The following is a 21,907-nucleotide window of genomic DNA, read 5'->3' as shown; positions in this document are numbered from 1 at the left end:
TACCACTGAATAGTACCTTTTGCCCAAGAAGATACCTAAGCCCTGAAAAGATCGCTAATCACACTAATATTATAAAGGCGAAAGTTTGTATGTGTGTGTGTGTGTGTGTGTGTGTGTGTATGTTTGTTACTCCTTCACGCAAAAACTACTGGACGGATTTGGCTGAAATTCGGAATGGAGATAGATAATATCCTGGATTAGCACATAGGCTACTTTTTATCCCGGAAAACCAAAGAGTTCCCACGGGATTTCGAAAAACCTTAATCCACGCGGACGAAGTCGCGGGCGTCAGCTAGTATTAATATAGATTTTTGTAAATACAATTAATAAAAATTTCGCTCTCGCTTCGCTCGCGCTTTTGTTGTATTAGTTGTTATTGTAGTACTTACCCGGAACTTCATCCGCATGGGTTAACAATAATAAATATCCCTAGAAACTTTTTATTTTTCATTAGAAAAGTTGAGTGAGGTGCTTTAAAACATAACATTTTTTATGGCTGAGCTCGTTCATCTCTCGCTTTTTTATCTGTATTAAAACAAAATAAATTGCGCTCGCGCTCCTATATCTTGTTGTTTTCTATCTTGCTGTCAAATTGAAACGGCTGTCCTGGCTACGGCCTTGCCTATGGCCATTAGTGGGATATGTAGGTACAACGTGTAATTGAGTAGGTATGCTGAAACTCTCGAAGTTTATTAAAATTAAACTGAGTACAACGTGGCGATTTTTACTGATAGGGCCCCATGAAAAGAATTTGCCACGGGCCCTAGATGATATAGTTACGCCACTGGTAGCATGTACATCATAAGGTGTAGTGAGACGAAGTCTGTTCAGTTTTAGGTTTTTGTACGCTTGCTGGTACTTTTTACGAAATGTTGGAGGTGTTAGAATGTGTACAAACGGTAAACGTTCCTCTAGCCGCCCTTGGTTGGTTGCTCTTATTTCGCCCCATCTTATCCCATGATCGCTTACCAAAAATATGATTGTATCGTTAAGGTAACCAGAGTCGTGCAGCCTTTTAAAAAAATTACTGTAATCGTTATCCATTACCATCGGATAGTTGAGGTAATCATGACTCATTGTTACTTCCCAAAAAAATCCAAAAAGTTTGTCCGTTTTCAAAGTTAACGTTAGATTTTCTATGTAGTCTAATAATACTGCATAGAAATATTTTTCATTCATACATAATAAGGAATTGAAATCTTGGTTGTTTCCCACATTATGTTCTGCTTCGTTAATAAATGTGTGAATGTAATAATCAGTAGGAGTTCCAATGAATCCAGCTTGTTCGTAATTAAAAGTTCCAAGGCTCGAGCTATCTTCGCCGAAAGCTGTGTAAAATCCTGCTTGCTTGAAATATTGCCATATGAATGGACAATTGTCAAAAGACGATCTTTCATTCGGAGTGCAAGTAGTATTTAGGTCTTGTTCCGAAAACCCCATTAGCATGGGTACTAAATTTGGGAATGTATTATCTCCAACCTTATTGTAGCCCAGTAATTCTATAGCACTGTGTTCTTTCAAGAATGTTAGTGTATTTGGCATAGTTCTGTAAAAATTGAGCCTCGATACAGCATCAATACCCATTACAATAACATTGTAGGATGTTTTATTGCTGGGAATTTCGTAAGATGCCTTCTTCTTTGGTGTGAAAACAAAATATTGTTGGTAAACTTTAACAGTACCTACGTTACATTCAACTTTTACGAATTCATCAGTCACATCTATATAATTCGAAAATTTCTTACAATCACTATAACTCACACGGTCGTCGATGTACATTGCCGTGATATCTGGAATGGATAATGGACGATAGAAGGACCTGTAACAGCAAACGAAGTGTCTGTCACTTGTGATTTTGTAATGTTCTTTGTTTTCGTTTCGCACCCAGATGTGAGTTCTATTGTTTGCCAGTAACGCTAGACTAGACTTCGGGCAGAGTTTCATTTCTTTTGGAAATCTAATCAGGTTTTTAACTTCTTCTCCTAAATGTTTCAAGGCAGGTATCGTACATCCTTTAGTTTTTATGGTATAACTCTCACTGAAAACACTAGAAAGCACTTTGTGTCGAATGAGATCCATCGACGCGTCATTGTTAAGATATACAATTTCTGAAATCTTATTGATAGAAATAATAAGAAAGCTGCCTCCAAAAACTGTAGCAAGAAGGAATAAATATCGCAGTCGTACAGACATAGAATCTCTCTTGTCCACGCTTCCAACGTTTCCAGTGACGCGACTCATACTGAAAGAAAAATTAAAGTTATTTTACCCAAAAGCATCGCTTTTAAAAATAATAGTATGTGTTAAGATAAAATGACTGACGATTATCTCCGCATCATGGAGCCATTATCATAATATTAGGTTGTATGGATAATTAGGTATATACTTTTGTTTAGTCTGATGAAAAGAATTTTCCTTCACGAGAGCGTAAAATATCAGATGACCTTCATGCCATACTGTTACAGAAAATGCCTTTTTTAAACCGACACCAAAAAAAAAGAAGGGGTTCACAGTTCACTGCAATTCAATTATATAGGTCTCCCTGGACTGTGATTGACACGTTATTAACCCCCGACCTAAAAAGAGGGGTGTTATAAGTTTGACGTGTGTATCTGTCTGTGGCATCGTAGCTCCTAAACGAATGCACCGATTTAATTTAGTTTTTTTTTTGTTTGAAAGACGGCTTGATCGAGCCAGCGATAGCTATATAAAGCTAAGAACACTCTTCGATTATTCGAAGAAAATCGGTTCAGCCGTTTGAAAGTTGCTAAAAAAGATAAGCTCTTTTCTAGTTTTCTTATAGAGGTTTTTGTGACGGGTTTTCTTTTTTAATTTTGAGTTATTAAAACTTGTGGTAGCTCAGGTGGTAGAAATAAAAGACATATAAATAAACATCGTAACGAATACATATTTATTATTTTCTACACATAAAACAGTTGTTGCTGAAGTAATTGTTAACTGAGTAGATATTATACTAACGGCCACTTTGTAGAATTTCCAATCGTCAAATATAATTTGAAATTTTTATATTTCCAGTATAAAAATTGACAAAATTTTATTCTTCAGTTAAACATTAATTTGGCGATTGAAAAATCGACCTTTAAGTGAAGTTTATTGTTTTGTGTCTACCCTAAAAGTAAAAATAAGTTGCCTACACCATCTGTTTTACTAAGTACCTACTTACTTGCGAAAAATTAATTGTTTTTAATAACTATTGTAACGTCTTATTACTTTAACTATTTTTTTCTACTACTTATTCAATTTGCCTCTATCTTGATTCTTGTGTAGGTAATTAAGTACCTACCTACATTCTTTCAACACGTGAAAAACACAGAGATTTTTCCTAGGCATTTCGTCAACCACCGACATATTTACCTACTATTTCTTTAGGTACTTAAGCTATTAATTTTATTTTACGAGTACGTTTGTACGCCAATCATCTTGCGCCTAGCTTTATCCCTATTAATTAGGTCTATTTACTTAGGTATATCTTTGTATTCGTGTCGGATTGCGTAACCGTAAACTTTGGAAGGTGGTGGGACTCTTAACAGGGCATAGCCCACTAAACAAACACCTTTTCGTTATAGGTGTTACCGACAGTCCTCTGTGCAGGGCCTGCATCGAGGTCGATGAAACACCGACGCACGTGCTCCTGGAGTGCACGGGCGTGGCAGAACAACGAGAACGCCATTTGGGATCCCCAACCTCACTTCACGAAGCCCTCGGCAACCTGGGCGGTCTACTTGGCTTCTAGAGAGAGCTTGGATGGCTGGAGTGAAGACTTTGGCGGGGAGGAGGGGCAACGCACTCACAGCACACACACGAGCGTTTAAGGGCGGAAACCGGCCCAGAGAGAGAGAAGAGAACAGAAGAGACCACTGTAGATAGCTTATAAGAAAATTATACTAAAGTATTTAGATATGGTGAATCGAACCATGATCGTATAATGTCATAACTCATACCTTGGGTAATTATGTCATACTAACTTATAAATAAAATAGCTAAATGTACTTTGCGCGCAGCTATTTACCAACCGGGTGATTTGGAACACTCGATTCGGCAGGTCGAATCGTCTGAGTTAACGTTAGACCTAATAGTTAAAGTAATTATTATTAATGTTTAGTTAGTATCTTTAATTTCCTACTTCAACAAAAAGATAACTATAAAAATATCTCGAATCTTACTTACGAATCTATGTGGAAGCTGATTATTTTATTTATTAGTAGGTACCTATGTTAATTCTAATTTAACTACGTGAATAAAGTTAGTGTGTGCGACTACACTTTAAACAACCATGTTTTCGTTTAACTTAATAGCCTACAAGACTATACACATAAGTATATTTATATATTTTTTACATTGCTCGTATTTTAAGCCTCAATGAAGCATAATTAATATACTTAACACGTAATTATTTGAAGTGTAGGTACCACCAATAGGTCAGTTTTAATGTGGCGTTTCCAAAAAATGGGTTTGATACTGAACTTTAGCTTATTTCAAGTTCCACAAACATATCGCAGTTAAGAGGACGTTAACATAAAATTAAAATAATTTTTAAATGATTCAAGTATCTAAAGTATCGTTACCATTCACTCTAGCTACTGTGCTACTACTACTAGTCATAAGGAAATTAATTAATTTTTACCTGTCTACGTACCCATTAGGCAACAGAATCGACATTTAAGTGCAAGCAATACTTAATGTATAATGTACCTATACTAAGATTAAGTATTGATATAGGCCATATTTTGTTTTGAGCAAACTTTTAATCGAGTTTTACTATGCGTTGATTTTGAAAAAGCTTTAGTACATAGGTAGACCTAATGTACCTACCTACCTACTTACCCTACCAGGTATAGGGAAGTGTATGTATTTTTTACATTATCACAGATATTTGACTTCTAATACTACTTATACAACTACTGCTACTGACAATAGCAGTACAATTTGAGTTGGTAGTGATGAATACAATGACCCTGATTGCCGTACAAGTTCAAACGGCTGATGGAGCCAGCGAGAGACCATTCGCGGGCATCGTGGCGAAGAGTTGCTTCAAATACTCCATTGCCAGGAGTTGTTCGCACTACAATCAAAAATTCCCTCCATCCAATTTCTTTTTCATTTGGCGTCCCCGCTAACATTTCTGTCACTTCCACTATGTCTACAAGTGAGAGCCGGGCACATTGTGGGTGTGTGTGTATCAACGTATTTAAATGCCCCATTAAATTTCCCGCGGCTTCGTATGCCTCTACGCTGTTGTTTGGTATTTTCTGCCCTTTATGACACGTGCACCAGTGATCATCGATATCAGCTATCTTGCATGTGCGATTGCTTGGAATCGGTAAAAATAAGCTAATACTTCTGTCGTACGCGTAACCGGTTTCAGATCGCCTTTTGATGTTTTCATTTTTAATTTTTTCGACATTTATCAAGTCTGTTAAAGTTGCGTACAAATCAAACGGTGTTGTGAGTCGGTGACTGTTTAGTTTCATGTTTTCGTACGCAAACGAATAGTTCTCTCGAAATGAATTAGGTAAAAGTATATGCATTAACGGTAAACGCTCCTCCAGTCTGCCCTGTTTGGTAAATCGGATGTCACCCCATCTTATGCCATGGTCGCTCAATATTATCAAAATCGTATCGTCTAAGTAACGCGTGTAATCGAGTTTTTTTAAGAACTTTTCGTAACTATCATCCATCGCCATCGGATAATTCAAATAGTCATGGCTCATTGTCACTTCCCAAAAGAATCCAAAGAGTTTAGATGTTCTAAGGCTCGTAGCTAAATTTCCAATGTAATCTAATAGAACTCTGTAGAAATATTTATTTCCCATACATATATAGGAATTAAAATCTCTGTTATTGCCGGTGTAACGTTCGGATTCGTGCATGAACGTGTGCAGGTAGTAGTCCGTAGGGGTTCGACTGAAACCAAACTTTTCAAAATTAAACGTTCCTAAGGTGGCCGTGTCTTCACCGAGTGCCGTATAGTATCCGACATCTTTAAACAAATCCCAAATAAAAGGACAGTTATCAAATGTCGCCCTCATATTCGGCCAGCACGTTCTCTTCAAGTCCGTATCCTTCATACCGAGGAGAATAGGGGTCAAATTGGGAAATGTGTTGTCTCCGACTTTGTTATAACCGTAAAATTCGATGGCACCCTTCTTTTTTAAATATGCCAATGTTTTAGGCATTGTTCTGTAGAAGTTTAATCTTGAAATAGCATCGATGCCCACTATAATGACGTTAAATGCAGTTTGATTTGGTGGCGTTTCCAGAAAATCTTCCTTGAATGATAAAAATGGTTTTTTGGGCGTGAACAGAAAGAACTGTTCATAAAGTATTCTCTCCTTATAAATACAAGACACTCTCACAAATTCATTCATTACTTCTATAGAGTTTGAAAATTCAACACAGGCTTCGTATTTGACTCTATCATCTACGTCCATAGAAGAAATATCCACGATGGCTAGCGGTCGATAGAATGACTGATAACAGCAAGATATATTCGGATTTCGTGGTACATCGTAATATTGTAAATTTTCTCTGTTGATCCATATGTGAGTTTCATTATTATCGAGTAAAGATATATTTGATTGGTGACATGGTTTTATGTTTTTGGGGCGTTCAATAAATTTTTTGATGTCTTCACTGAAAGGGTTCAAACCAGGGATGGTACATCCTTCTGTTTTTATCGTAAAAGTATCATCAGGGCTAACAATATCGAAGCGGTGTACTCTCCACGTATTACCGATGTCGTTGTTGATGAAGAAAATATCAGTACCACTGTTAATTAAGAGTAAAAGGAAACTGCCGCCAAATATTATGGCAAGCAAGAATACATATCGCAATCTTATCGGCGCCGAGTTCCCTCTTCCCACAAAGCTTTTGAGCGGTTGAACCATTCTGGAAAAAATGAGCTTTTATGAGTGAGGTAAATAGAGATAGTTATCTATTTAAAAAAATATTCTTTCTACAAGTGTCTAAAAAAGTAGTAGGTACCTAAGCGTTAGATTGTTGGTTTGAGAAATTATTATTTTACCTATCAAATACAAGTTAAGTGAATATTCATAGACCAGACAAAAGAATACGAAATATGTATATTCTCATATTTAATTTTGTGGGTAATTCTAATCCAAATAATTAAAATTGTATTTTAAAAGTGCATTAAAGAAGTGCAAAAACTTACCTTATTTAATTTACATTTCGCTTTTCAAAACACTGACTTTTTATATAACGCGACTGTGAAAATAGAGCAGTAGAAATCCATTTATATATGGCTGCATTATTAGCGATTTTTTAAACTTAATATTGAACTGATTTAAGATACGAAAGAGTGGATATTTGTCAACATTTTCCGTGAAAACATAATGGGTATAACACACAGCATTATTTTATAGTTGGTTTGCGACGGTACGCACATCAGCGGGTCACTGAGCGAGCTCTGGGGGGTTGGTCCGCTCGGAGGCTGCGTACTTGCGTTGAGCATGCGCGATTTTCTTAGGCCAAGTGCAGACTATCATTATAAGTATACCGCGTGCATTCTTCGAAACGAAGTTTGGTGAACATTACCCGAAAAGCTTCTCTATCTAAAGCCGCCCTGTTTGACCCGGCTACGGCAAAGCCAAAAGGAAGGGTTATGATTTTAGCAGTCTATATTGTATGTATGTAGGTATGTTTGTATCAGGTTATGTGTATTCCACCGTAGCGCCTAAATTGCTGGACCGATTTTGATGAATGAGTTGTCAATCAATTCGTTTTATGGTCCGGGTGACATAGACTACATTTTATACGAAAAAATTGACCTGACGGACGTTACAATCAAAAAAGTGGGGGTTTGTAAACATTTTTTGCTATTGTATTGAGTGGTATATCAAATGAAAGAGGAAAAAATTCTGAGTTCATAAATATAATTATTATTATTTACTTGGTACAATATTAAAATACACCGAGCGAGCGACGGCGAAAAATTTGCTATATCTATTGACGGTTCGCGGGTAGTAGTTGGGTTTTCAAAGTAGAGTTTTACTTATTCTTATGCTTAAAGTTTTTGATTTATCATGCAAAATTAGGAAAAAATACCCGAGTACGGAACCCTGTATGCGCGAGTCTGAATCGCACTTGGTCAGTTTTTTCCTTTGAGGTATGGAACCCTAAAAAATACGTACCGAATTGAGAACGTCCTTTTTTTGGAAGTCGGCTAAAAATCATGTGAAAGGAAGCACTGTGGCCATCTGAACAGAACCAAACGACCAACCACTCGCTATATATTATATATGTATTATATATATTATTATTTATTATAATATAGGTATATTAGCTCCTCTAGGTCGTTACTCGTTAGGTACTTGTTAGGTATTAAGTAATAAATAAAGCATGTAAGTCTGGCGGCGTAAATAATACGACTTGAAACAAAAGCATACAATAGTCACGAATGCTTCATATACACCGTCGCGTCATGGTCCAAGAGATCGTGGACAATTTTGGAAAAGTAGGTATAAACAAATAAAAAAAGTGATATGTGAAATATTATGTGAGTAAGATGTGTTAAGACGTTGGTATCCTATTTAGGGGGGTTCGAGGCTCACTCCCAGGGGGTATTCCGGCCGCCTCTTGGCTGGCGAGTCCCACATACCTACCCTCCCGTCTCTCGGGAGGGATGCGTAAAGGCATTTCCCAACGCTAAAAAAAAAAGGTACGCACCTCAAACTTTTTGGAGGTTATGTGCGTTTTAAATTAACTGAATTATTACTTTGTAAGTACAATTTTGGTACATGAAAAAAAAAACGAAAACCTTGGTCCCAAGTAGCATTCTCTTTTAAAAACACTAGTCTTTGAAAATTCTTACGATTTTTGGCAATAACTCAAAAATATTTTTTTTAGTTAAGGACAGCAAACTTGATAACTGTTAAAGTTTCACAACAACTACTTCATTAGTTGGAAGGCGAATTAGCCTACTCGGTTCACAAAGGTAGGTCAGTAATTGAGAATGTATTACTGAAGTAAAATAGATAAGCTACTATACTTCAAGAGCTTAATTGTTATCAACTATAGCTCATCAAAATTTTCCACCGGTTCTACGGCTAAGTGCACATTTCCATCACGAAAATTGTGAAAATCTTTCAAAGCGTGACATTGTCTTGACTCTCGCGTGTTGCGGCCGATAATAATAAATACACCTTTTATTTTAAATCCGTTTATTTTTAAGTTTTGTTCAGCTTGTAGGTATGGTATTAAATAAATTACTTAATGGCCTCTAGTGCGGCGCGGTGGTTTTAGGCGCCTACAAGCAGGTTCCAATCCAAGCTGTGTAATACACCACACACATAATATAATGGAATAATAGGCTGTTTATAGTCTGTATTGCTTTAGTTTACACCTACTGCTGTGAAAATCTCTGATAATGCTGTAAAGATACGCCTTTAAGATCAATATTTTCCAGCCAGCTTGGTAAATAGTATCTACGGAATACCGTTTCAGAGCGCAAGGCCAATCGCACAATGCGCTTCACTGTCTTTTCAAAAAAGGAGGTATTTGAGCCGTATGAGGCTGTGCGGCTAGTTGGGGCAAAACTCTCCCCCCCCCCCCCCCCCCCGATTGCCATGTCAGCCTGTCGCGTACCTACCTATGTTTGTATTCTCGCGATTATTTCGAAAAGTAATGAACTATAATACTGGTATTTCTTTTTGGCGTCTGGTCTGGTGGGAAACTTTTTATAGCAGCTCTGCCGTCTACCGGACAAGTCTATATAGGTCACTCTTGGAGAGTACGCCCCAAAACTGCCAAGCCTAATTATACTGTACCTATTTATTATGATAAGGCAAAAATACTAAATAGATACCAACAAATATTATTAATTAAGTGTCTACTGACCTGTGTTAGGATACAATCCTGGACGTAAAAAATGTTTTCAGTATCGACTGGCCTACATAGCTTAGCCCACGAAATATAACACACCTTCGTTTGACCATTTCTTATTAAACATCAATTGTATTGGCCCGCTAATTGCCTGTTAGTGTTTGTAAGTTCAACACACAGGTTCAACAACTGTAAACACATGTTAACCGTTTTTTGCTAACAACCATGATAACCGATTAACTAACTCTGTTGAAACGTTAAACGTAAAAAAGGGGCGTTACAAGTTTAGGTATAACTAACAATTAATAATAATAGGTAGCTATAATAATTTACCTATCAACATCGAGTCATTGATTAATTAATTAATATGAGCTCATTTTCAGGTTGTTGTATAGTATAGTATAGTTTCTCTTTTTTACTCGACACGCTTGCGCCTTACGACAAAAATGAGGTCTGAATTAGAGAGCGCTTGCCTAGAAGGTGCCTATTTCTTTTTGTACCTAACATAACAAATAGGTACTTGTTACAAACTGATGATGAAATTAAGAAGACAAAGGTGAAGTTTATCTCTGTCATAGAAATTTCTTCCAGCTTCCCTCGAAAGTAAGGTGAAGTTATATACAGACTTTCAAAAGTATCTACCTACATTTCATGGCTAGCCTACTGATTCGCTAGCCCAATGTCTAGCACTGAATAAAAGCCACCGAGCTCATGTAACATTTGTTTTTAATACTATCCTGTATAGGTATTTCTCCTAAGAGTGGGGAAGGTTCGTATAAGGATTATTCGGCTATTGTAAAAACTAGAAACACAGCCAAGCGTCTTGGTAGAAATGGTTTTCCGAACCATGATATTTTGGAAAAAATTAAAATGTGTTTCATTTTTCAAAATAAGATAACTATACCAAGTGGGGTATCATATGAAAGGACTTTACCTGTACATCCTAAAATAGATTTTTATTTATTTTTATGTATATAAGTTTTTGATTTATCGTGCAAAATGTTGGAAAAAAATTCCCGAGTACGGACCCTCAGTGCACGAGTCTGACTCGCACTTGGCCGTTTTTTTTAATTATTAATGCACAGTATAAGGTAAAATCAAACCTTTCTATTTTATTTTCCATACCTGGTTTTTATAAGTGCTTAGTACAAGCTCGATAAGTAAGTTATAATATAATTGGATCTTGACCTGGCTTCGCGTGTTTTCCGTCTATTGCGATCCCCTATTTAATAGATAGGTCGCCAAAGTAAGTAATTGGCCATTTGTATCCAGTCGACCACGAAGTTCCTATTTTATATAGTTTCTTATATAAAATAGGAACTTACTAAAAACGGTCAAGTGCGAGTCGGACCTCACTTTTTTAGGGTTCCGTACATAAATAATTATACACATCATATTTTAGGTGTATGAAATATTTTTTTCCGATCTAGAACATCTCAGTACACAGTGAAAGAAAACCCAATACATGTTCGTTTTTTTTGTCACATCTTAAAAACTATTTTAATACAGTATGGGGTACATAATATACCGATATTTCATATTTCTAACTAGTTTAGTTTTTGAGCTAGCCCCCGTCACAAAAATGGTCTGAATCTGTCAACTTTGATGTATCCCATTTCCGTATTTTTAAGTTAAATAAAAAATATAAGTATACATATATGTAGGTATAATGTACTTTACTCAATGAGCTTTAAACAATGATACCCCAAATGTTAGGATAAGAAAAAAAATCCGGCTTTCCGGATAAAATCCCTTCTTCATGTATGGGAGGCCCCCTGAAAAAAAATTTAATTGAATTTCTAATTCAATATTTGGTTTTGAGTCAATTTTCTACACCAAATACCAAAATTTCAGGTTTCTAACTCATTCCGTCTACGAGTTCTACTTAGACTCTAGAGACCTGTGGCACGCGGACAGACGGACAGACAGCAGAGTGGCATTAATAGGGCTCCGTTTTTACCGTTTGCTTTACCGGTAGGGTGGTCACTAGCCACGGCCGTAGCCTCCCACTAGACCAAATTCTTTCATTCGGATTGGCTTAACGTTCTTTATAGTCATAACTACTCGAATGCCTACTCTTGTCATCTGCACCAACATATAATAGGAGCGGTGTGGGTACCTTAAAAAATGTCTTAGAACTTACTATATAAATAGGTAAATCGTAAAACTGTGATGAACCTATCAGATGGCTAAAATAAAACAATTTTTTTTTATATTAGGTAGGTACATTTTAGATAACTCCAATCTTGATATCACCACCTCCCTACCTACTACTGAAGGGATAATTTAAATTTATTAACTTTTGTCACAAGAGGGGGAAAATAACAACCGAATACGCATGCGCCATAGAGTACAAATCCTGTGACAGAAGCTGAAGTTAACCTTCCGTAAAGTTACGTCGGATTTTAGCTACGATTATAAGGTATAAAGTTAACCAAGTTTGAACAAGTTTTATCGAATATTTGGCCATTAAAAGATATGAATGAGGACCACTTCGCTCACACTCGAGGTAAGAAAATGCCTATTTCCTTCCCAAGCAGCTGGCTCTACGGCAAAAATCGATAATTTAATAAAACAAGCTTAACCTTTGAGGAAGTATCTTTTGCATGCGCATATTGAAAATGAATTGACAGCCAAATTGTATGAAGAAATGTTAGTGGTGTGTGTAAAAATCATACGTAGATTTTTGTTGTTTTCTAATGCATTCGATTTAAAAATAGATCGGTAGGTGACCGAATATAAATATTCAACCAATTATTTATTAAACATAGGTAAAGCTAAAACTCTCTAAATGGTCATCCTTTAGCTATACGTGGGATAAATTAAAACACTGTATTATCGTACTTTTTTTTTAGGTTTTGGTCCTACTCTTCCTCACTTTGATCCCGTGGCCAGGACCTTCGGTTTTCAAGATCACCTGTTCTCGTGACAATTCCAAAATCGTCAGGAAAGTCATACAAAACAAGTGGCTACCGGTATTAGAAAGATTTCAGGTAAGACCATAGGTAGGCGACTTTCTCGGTGACAAATCGATTTAAATGTGGGATTTTAACCCATTGAATCCATTCGGTGTCTACTCTTAACGAATATTGGTAGACTCCAGGCACTAAGGGTTAAGACCGGCTAAGTGCGAGTCAGACTCGCGCACCAAGGGTCCCATACTCCAAAAAAAGTAAAACGGTAAGAATCAATTTTGTTTTTATTGCCTAGTGCCTAGATTGGCCCTGAAGGGCAATTAGTATTTAAAGATGAATCTATGATTCCTCTTCGATCTTAGATGTTCTTTAAATTAGTCCCATTTATAAATTTTAGTTTAGCTTTCGATTTTGTATTTATAGAGACATACCTACCTGAGGTATGTCTCTATAATAAAGTCGTGTTACCATAGGTAGTCAAAAAGTTCAAAGCGGTTCACATTTAATCGATCGCGACCGTAATGTTGGTCTACGCCATCATAAAGAATGTTAATTAGCCCAATATGTTGTGGTCAGCTGGAGTAGAATTTTTATTAAGTATAAATTTTACGATTATATTTCAACAAAAACTCAGTGCAAGCAATTCTGAAACTAGCAAGCGGACGATTTATGTGCTGAATAACGCACATATTGTTATATGAAAATAATAGCGTACATACATACTTACTACATAAAGATAATAATAATTATGAGCCAAATTAGATGAGGTATTTCGATTTAAAATAGCTTCACAGTGCCAAATATTTAAATCATCAAGTCACAAAACATTGCCAAATATGTCCACCGATGCAATTATTTTATCTAGAGATAAATATAAATATCACAAGTTAGAAATCTGCTAGCTTTAAGTTTTTTGTAAAAAGTAATAAACAGTAGTAGGTACTTATTAATTTATAAAATATAATAAAACAAATACATACAAAAAAAATATCACACTAATATTATAAAAGCGAAAGTTTGTATGTGTGTGTGTATGTTTGTTACTCCTTCACGCAAAAACTACTGGACGGATTTGGCTGATATTTGGAATGGAGATAGATAATATCCTGGATTAGCACATAGGCTACTTTTTATCCCGGAAAATCAAAGAGTTCCCACGGGATTCCGAAAAACCTAAATCCGCGCGGGCGAAGTCGCGGGCATCGGCTAGTATTCAAATATAAATAAGATGATTTTTTTATTCAAGGGGCTTCTTAAATATTTTATTTACGTATTTGGAAAACTTCACTGCACATTTATTCAAGGGGCTTTTTAAATATTTTATTTACGTATTTGGAAAACTTCACTGCACACACAAACATACCTACAGATACCTATACAGAAAACATTAGAAAAACTGTACTAGATTCAAATTCAAATTCAAAATGTTTTTATTCAATTAGACTTTTACAAGTTCTTTCGAATCGTCAAAAGCATCTACCACTGGTTCGGAATGCCTTTCCTACCGAGAAGAACCAGCAAGAAACTCGGCGGTTGCTCTTTTCAAAGATTTGATATACAATATTATGCCATGTATAAAAGATGGAGCAAAGGCGTCCTTATTGCCATAGCGTGTACGGATTTGAGTGACCAGAGCGAGGGATCGTATACTTACATATTTTAGAATGCTGATAAGAACCTCGATAACTCAACGGTTGAGGAGCGGACTGATTTCCGAAAGGTCGGCGGTTCAAACCCCACCCGTTGCACTATTGTCGTACCCACGTACGACACGTAAAAAAAAAAACAAATTGTTACCACAGGTAAAACTGCCGTTGGAATGCCCGTTTCACCCAGCACGCGACATCTTCGCACCTCAGCACGCAGCCAAGCTGCAACATCGCTCCTCGCAGTGGACATGTGCCTTCTGCGGGAAGTCCTTTTACGAGGAACGACATCTAGACACGCACTTCGACCAGCGACACAAGAACCAGATTAACAAGGCACGTGCTACCACCTACTAGTAAAATGTCGAGATCCCTTAAGTGGGTTATTATAGCATTGCCATTAGATCAGCTCGTGCATTTTAAGCTGTTTATGAAGATATCGTCGCTGGTTAAAAGTGACGTTTAACATCAGCAATAAGAGACTTTTGTCAAGTCAGATGGTATCTGAGGGGTATTTTTGTAATAATTTAATTTTACACGACTGACTAAATCTTTTCAGCAGAAAATGGACATGCACTAGGAAGGAATATATATACTATTATAAAGAGTTTGTAAGGTAGTTTGGACAATCTCTGGAACTACTGAACCGATTTTGAAAACTGTTTCACTAGTAGAAAGCTACATTATTTCTGAGTAACGTATAGGCTATATTTTATTTTCAAAATATTAGATCTCTACGAAAATTTTAGTAAGTTACCCGTGCAAAACCGGGGCGGGTCGCTAGTTATTTATTCAATTCAGAAAAATATTTCATGTAGGCCAATATGATGAAGCCCTTTGAGTCTTATGAGTATGACATACCATGACTACCATCAATTAAAAAGAAAACAACTACCTAAAGAAATTAAATTAATTCAAAATACTGCAGGCCGAAGACGCAGTATGTCTGGCAGACTACTGCGACATAATGCGCTGCCAAGTGCTGGTGGCGCACGGCTTGCTGAACGGAGGCAGCGGGCCCAGTACAGACATCGAGCTATGGCAAGACGCGGAAGCGGCGAAGAAAGCTCTCGCGCCTGCCTCCAGTAGGAGCGTCGCGAGGGTTCCCAACAAGAGGAGACATCGGTCCCGAACACAACCTCCAGCCCCCGTTGCGGATTGTCCTAAGACTGATTCTGGGAGCGAAGATCCTGGTAAGTAGCTTAAAAACGCTTAATAAATAAGAACAACATTGTTTTGAAGCCTCCATGTTCATCGGTTCACTGCCGACTGACGGAGGTAATATTGTAAGAAGTTCATAATAATTTTACATTTAACCAACAATGAGTGAAGTCTTAATCATGGCCCAAAACTCTACCTAACAATGGAGTACCTATCGGCTAAGATTTGAATGATGGATACTGAATGAATTTAGATTTAGGTACAAAAAAATCAAAGACTTCTCACGGGATTTTTAGTAGACCTAAATCCACGCGAACGAAGTCGTGGACATGATCTAGTTATAAATGAAAACAGAAACTGCTGTTGAAACTGAATGTTAATTGAAACTGAATGATTAATATAAATATGAATTTTTATAAAACTAGTGACATACACAGAAACGGAAGACAAAAAGAGAGATGAAAGCGAAAGTGATCTGAACCAAACGGCAGAACTATGCGATGCAGACACTGTGGAGTCGTCTCTACCACCGGACAGCAGGCAGAGGCGGCTGGCAGACCTGCAGGCTGAGCGTGCTGCTTGCGATCCAGCACACTTGCAAGGACTCAAGGTAAAAGCTTTTTTGTCTGATTTAAAAATAGGTAGTTTAAGGATAGTTCTGACTTGTTCCATAAACTTTTATAACATTAGTAGACATGCATTACTATAATCCCTTAGTGTACGTTAGGTCCAATTCTCCGAATGTCCATATGTCTACTAGTCCATTACTGGAATGTCCAATCTCTGAATGTCTTCCTGAATATTCAGTTTCTCGTGAGCTGCGAGAGTTTTTTCTACTAAATTCGAATATTTCTTTAAGGTTCGCTGCGAAAGAGTCGTACACTCCTGCATAGCGACGTTGCTGTTGCACCTGACGCAACACCAGTTCATTGAGCTAGAAGGTTTCTTTTTTATTATTATTCGCAAAATTACTACCTATCACTGCCCATATTATAAATGCGAAAGTATTTGTTTGTTGGTTTGCTGATTTGTCCTTCAATCACGCCGCAAAGGATCGACATGATTTCTTGCATGGGTATGGAACACCATATATGGGTACACCTGAAGAGTCACTACTTTTTATTCTGAAAAATCAAAGAGTTCGGGATTTTTAAAAACCTAGATCCGCGCGGATGAAGTTGCCGGCATCAGCTAATGTCTATCTCCCCGACTGTCAATTCCATTTATGACTTAGGAAAAGACGTTGTGAAAAAACTAATCTGAATTTTTTTTAATATTCCCAAGACTCGAAATGGCCAGAAATTCTAGTCGTCTTTGATTTGATGGTATAAAATGTTAGACGAGATGCAGCGCGCGGTGTGCTGGTACCTGAGTTGTGATCGCTACTGGGAGGACACGGCGCCGGCTGCGCGGGCGTTTCCCTGGCCTCTTCTTCTGGCGCTCGCTACGGGCTTGGCTCTCGCTCTCTGCATGTGCTATTACATCATATGGATCGTGTTCGAGTGAGTACTTGTTTAACTTAAACTTTACAAGGAGATAGAAAACACCTCCGTCGCACTTGGTGAACGCTGTGTCCTGAAAAGGGGAAGTTCCAAGATCTGTGTAGACTCTAGTTTAGTTCAGTTTAAGAATTTATATTTTTTCTGAATTGGCTCAGATCTGGTGTGAAGGTAGGCTTCTAAGTGTCGACGAGCACTTTATGATACCGGCACGATGGACTAGATAAACGCGTCCCATCTTAGGCCACATCATCACTTTCCATCAGGTCTGATTGTGGTTAAATGCTTGTCTATAATGAATTCAAAAAAGCCTGAAAATGTAAATGAATTTGACTACAGCTCAGAGGAAGGGAGCGTTGCGGGCAGCGGGTCTGTGTCAATGACGACACACTCGTCGCCCGCGCGCGGCGAGCGGCTCGCGGCCGACGACGCGCTCGACGACGAACACGACGACCACTACATCTACGTCACCTACCCTCCCGACCTCAAGCGTCGACTGCTCGAGAGGTACGCACCTAACCGCCTCACGCTCATCCTACTCACACCTTTCATAAGACAAACTCGTGTCGATTAAAAATGGGATAACACCTCTTTATCTACATATTCCTTGTTCTGTGCCATAAAAATGAGAAATGTCTTCTGGAACTACGTTATTAGTTTGATGTTGTGCTTTAAATTCGTTTTCCTAAATTGCCTTCCATAGATACAAAAGTACATTCTGTGTCTACATACTTGAAACATCCATTAGGTAAACTCTAATGGATTGATCATCATTTTTATCTTTCCCAATAACTTATTTTTTATTACTTTTACTTCCTAAATATTTATCGAAGTAATTAGTTAATAGACTGGATTTTAGGACTCCTTATAATCATTACTGTTGGTGATAGAAGCTTTAGCAAACCTATGTAGGTTCACGAATGACAAATTGCACTTCGTTTTTCCCCTTATGTATTTTAGGTACATCTCAGATTTTGAGCGTAAAGATCTTCACTTGCTAACCGCCAGAGATACTTACTCTAACTACTACTTTGGTACTACGTATAGTTGCTGAAATGTTTACGCTTAAAATAGTGTGCCCTTTTAACTGTTATACTATTTCCTGTTATTAACAATTCTGTCGTTGTTTTAGCTGCTACAATAGAACAACCCGACTTTGAAACAAACGTTCACCCCATCGTGCATGACTACTAGATTTACGTTGACTTAGAAGTAATGGAGGCAGTCTGATGTAGCCAAATGTAGGTACTGTCAGTGATGTTATTCTATACCTTATATCAGAGAATAATAAATAACTAACCTTCATGTTCAAATTACAAACCAATTGTGGAAGTAAAAAACGTATAGGTACTTGTTTCAATCTATAACTAATAATTTTCATATTTTTAAGGCGTCTTAGGATGATTTGTATTCGGCCCTTCGAGCCTTGTAATAAAGTTATGTTTCAACTGATTTCCAAAAAAAGAGGTGGAAGGATTATCCCGAGATTTCTGGATTGATTTGCGTGTTTTTTGTTTTACTAAACAGAGAAAGTTCGCCAGATGGTCTCATAAAAATTTCTGGTTCCAACTCCACAATCCTGGTTCTGCAGGGTATTGCAATCCTAAGGTGTGACTGTGTTTATAGTTAACTGATATTGTAGGTACTAAGAACCGACTTCATGAGTGAACTCCAAGTCCCAACTCCTTAATCCTGAATCCTGATGCTGTAGATACTAAACTCTTACTGTGCTGTGGGGATTCAGTAACTTGACGGTGAATTGATATTAATATATTCATCACTGAACTCTAAGTCCAACTCCTCAATCCTATGATGCTGCAAAGTATGGCACTCCTTTTTTTTTAAATAATTTAGGAACTGTTGTTGGTGAATTGAAATTGTACGTATCAAATACCGAAATTATCAATAAACTCCAAGTGCCAACTAACTCCTCAATCCTGATGCTGCTGCACTAAGCTAGGCGGGTTTAGTAAACACGATTGTGAATTGATATTACGAACTTAAACTAAAAAGCTTAAAATTGATATTCTTTAAAAAAACCGACTTCAAACGTCACTACAAAGTGTAAAAATAATATTTTTTGTACACGTATATTGAAGTCGGGCGGCATAAAAAGAAAAGTACGAAACCGACGCGCGACGCTAGGTGACGCTAGTCCGCCTTCAACAAACAGTAACAAAAAATATTTTTAGACTTTATGGTTTTGATTTTTGAAAATAATTTTAATTTAAGTTAACAATATTTCCGTGCCTATTAAATTCCTTCTTACCAGGACACTTATAAATAAAGAAAACAAATAGACAAAATACTTAAGTACCTCTATTTTTTAAATTTAAATTTTTATAATTCTTTTGATATAAGGTACCTACATAGTGAAAACCAAGTAAATTTCAGCACCTGCTATTTTTTAGAGTACCCAAATAGATAGATATTTAAGAATCTAGTCAAATAAATCTTTTTAAAACTTAATATTTGATTTTAAATTAGCTCCTACTTTTAAAATCAAAAATAGAAGTAGTTTGCTTGAAACGTTGGTGCCTATTTTTATATTTACTTAAGTATAAGTGAAAAGTTTTAAACTTAATTATAAGCCTTCCCATCAATCTCCAGTTTTTTATGTATAAAAAAATTGCCTAACACTGCAGGCTACTGCCGCGCTTGCGATAAACGGAACAAGTCAATTTCTCGGCTGATTTTAGTTAAATAAGTACGGTCGGCCTCAGAATTCGAGTTGCAATTCCGCGAAACTATTGCATCAAAAACCTGTCGCACTTATAACCTTTTTCTATAAACACGCCACACACACCTAACGTATGTGCATAACCGTGCCACGCGTAATATATGTTCATTAAGGTACTAAAAGACTTACGGCCTTTGACTATACATAGATTCGAAATCCGCGGAAGAATCTATCTAATAATAATCTTACTCAGGATTTTTTATCTTGGTGGGAAATTTCTAAGCATTGTTTAAGATAAAAGAATGTTTTTAATTATTATCAATTAAATAAAAATAAGTTTGACTAGTTAAGTGCATAAATTAATAAAATAGATCTAATTAAATATGTACTAGAATAACTATGTAATTGTATATTATCAAAACTTTGCGAGCTGTTTTCTCGAATTCTTGTTACAGAGACTTACTGCATTTTTCGTAAGCGCAGCAGAATAGTTAAACTTATTATGAAGCTTATAAAATGTAGAGAAACTTTAGTTCCCAAGTGTTTTAAAAATAAGTAATGGTTGTACATGTAGATAACAAACTAAAATCATAGTTGATGATGGTAATTATGTTGCAATAAATAGCTTTGTTGATTTTTAATTATAACTACTGTTTTGTACCTACTATTTGAAATTGCAATAAAGGGTTATTATTGACATATTGTATTTTTTAAAGTGCTTGTCGTTGTATACTTTGGATTTGGTAGTAAGGATATGTTTAATTTAATGCTTAAAGCAGCTGTTTTATTATTTTAAAATACTTATTAAAAAAAGATATTTGGCACTCTGTGCTATGCAATTTTCACGAGTTGTTTGTAAGAATTTTAACTTGAATTTTTTTTGGCAATTTTATGGTCCTTTGAGCCGGATAATGAACGCATAATGTAAAATGTTGTATACTAAAACAGCTTGGTCAGTCTAGACTTAAATATATTTAAAAAAAATAAAGGTACCTACTCCCGCAAAGTAGAGCCAAGTAAATGTTTTAAAAATTAGGTTTAACCATAAAAGCTGTTGCACAAATACGATCTAGTAACTTTAGTACCTAATACTTTAAATGTTCAAAAGTGTACCTATGTACCTAATGGCAAAAGGGACGTAAGGGGACCCGGGTTGAGAATTGAGAACTATTAAGTGCATTTGACTTTGCTCAGACTTCAGTTACAAGTTAAAACGAGACTGACACCCGTATTCACAAACGTTACTATGAGGTCTCATATTGCGCTCGAACGCACAGTGTGGGTTCCACCAATCAGATTACTGTATCACGTCATTTACAATGAACTGATTGGTGGAACCTACACTATGCGTTCGAGCGCACTGTGAGACCTCATAGTAATGATTGTGAATACGGCCGTTTATGTCTCATACACAATCTATTTCGTTGTAACTAAGTTTTAAGTCTGAGCAAAGTCAAAGTGCACTCTATAGAATAAGCAGAATAAATAGAAGCAGGAGTTTAAATGCGATATTACCCACATGTTAAAAAAAAAACTATTTGTATAATATGAAATGTTTTTACATTCATTGTTAATTCAGTGCCTCCTATAGTTGGTTATTATCTTATTTAGTGACGGTCGAGCAATATTGGCCACCTGTTATCTCTACACTTTTGCCGCTGTCAAATTATCTATATTCCATGCCTAGCATCAAAATTTGACGACTACAAAGTTTGACAACTACAAGGTGATGATCACATCGCGACAGGTTGAAATAGCAATCGCGCTAACCCGATGCGGGCAAACGCGGGTGACGTGCGGGTGTGCGGAGCGTTCCCCCGCCTCGTACCCCGATTGCCATCTCAACCTGTCGCGGACTATACTTGCAATTGGCTGAAATAAGGATAATAAGGGAAGTTACAGCAAGGATGCCATAAATTCAACTAATACAACAATTGCCCCTAATAATTGCAGTGTGATAGTCGCAAATTACGTGCGAATCCCTTAATTTTGTATGGAGATAACAGGTTGTGAACATTGCACGACGATCGCTAAGGGTAGACACGATGATTTTAGCATCAGCGATCGGCAATTTAGTCAGAACGAAAAAACAATAACCCATATAGTCAAGATAACGTTGTCAAGCCCCTGAAAAACTTATTAAAT

The 21,907-nt window shown here is 36.8% G+C and overlaps 2 protein-coding genes and 1 long non-coding RNA gene across 7 annotated transcripts; 1 reads left to right on the top strand and 2 right to left on the bottom strand.

Annotated features, from left to right (window-relative positions):
- Positions 1–3,744: 3,744 nt before the first annotated feature.
- On the bottom strand, positions 3,745–10,205 carry LOC123881040. 2 transcript variants are annotated; one of them, XM_045929570.1, is made up of 3 exons: positions 9,877–10,205; positions 7,193–7,245; positions 3,745–6,909 (listed from the first exon to the last, which is right to left on the bottom strand). In XM_045929570.1, exon 3 carries the CDS (start codon positions 6,906–6,908, stop codon positions 4,926–4,928), a length of 1,983 nt encoding a protein of 660 aa, XP_045785526.1. In that variant the 5' UTR covers position 6,909; positions 7,193–7,245; positions 9,877–10,205; the 3' UTR covers positions 3,745–4,925. The 2 variants fall into 2 exon arrangements, with proteins under 2 accessions (XP_045785526.1, XP_045785536.1); XM_045929580.1 differs by lacking the exon at positions 7,193–7,245.
- A 1,848-nt stretch (positions 10,206–12,053) lies between these two features.
- Positions 12,054–20,986, top strand: LOC123881208. 4 transcript variants are annotated; one of them, XM_045929922.1, is made up of 9 exons: positions 12,054–12,370; positions 12,717–12,854; positions 14,579–14,758; positions 15,351–15,615; positions 16,021–16,193; positions 16,443–16,524; positions 16,923–17,085; positions 17,422–17,589; positions 18,215–20,986. In XM_045929922.1, exons 1-9 carry the CDS (start codon positions 12,344–12,346, stop codon positions 18,240–18,242), a joined length of 1,224 nt encoding a protein of 407 aa, XP_045785878.1. In that variant the 5' UTR covers positions 12,054–12,343; the 3' UTR covers positions 18,243–20,986. The 4 variants fall into 4 exon arrangements, with proteins under 4 accessions (XP_045785878.1, XP_045785870.1, XP_045785852.1 ...); XM_045929914.1 differs by having other exon boundaries at positions 16,009–16,193; XM_045929896.1 differs by lacking the exon at positions 18,215–20,986 and having other exon boundaries at positions 16,009–16,193; positions 17,422–17,818.
- Positions 17,768–18,207, bottom strand: LOC123864206. The gene is made up of 2 exons (XR_006795728.1): positions 17,896–18,207; positions 17,768–17,862 (listed from the first exon to the last, which is right to left on the bottom strand). It is a non-coding gene; the product is annotated as an uncharacterized LOC123864206 (long non-coding RNA).
- Positions 20,987–21,907: the final 921 nt, after the last annotated feature.

This window comes from Maniola jurtina, chromosome 1 (genome assembly GCF_905333055.1).
Source record: "Maniola jurtina chromosome 1, ilManJurt1.1, whole genome shotgun sequence".
Classification (NCBI taxonomy): Eukaryota; Metazoa; Arthropoda; class Insecta; order Lepidoptera; family Nymphalidae; genus Maniola; species Maniola jurtina.
The sequence above is the reverse complement of the archived record's forward strand: the minus strand, read 5'-3'. Positions and strand labels throughout refer to the sequence as shown.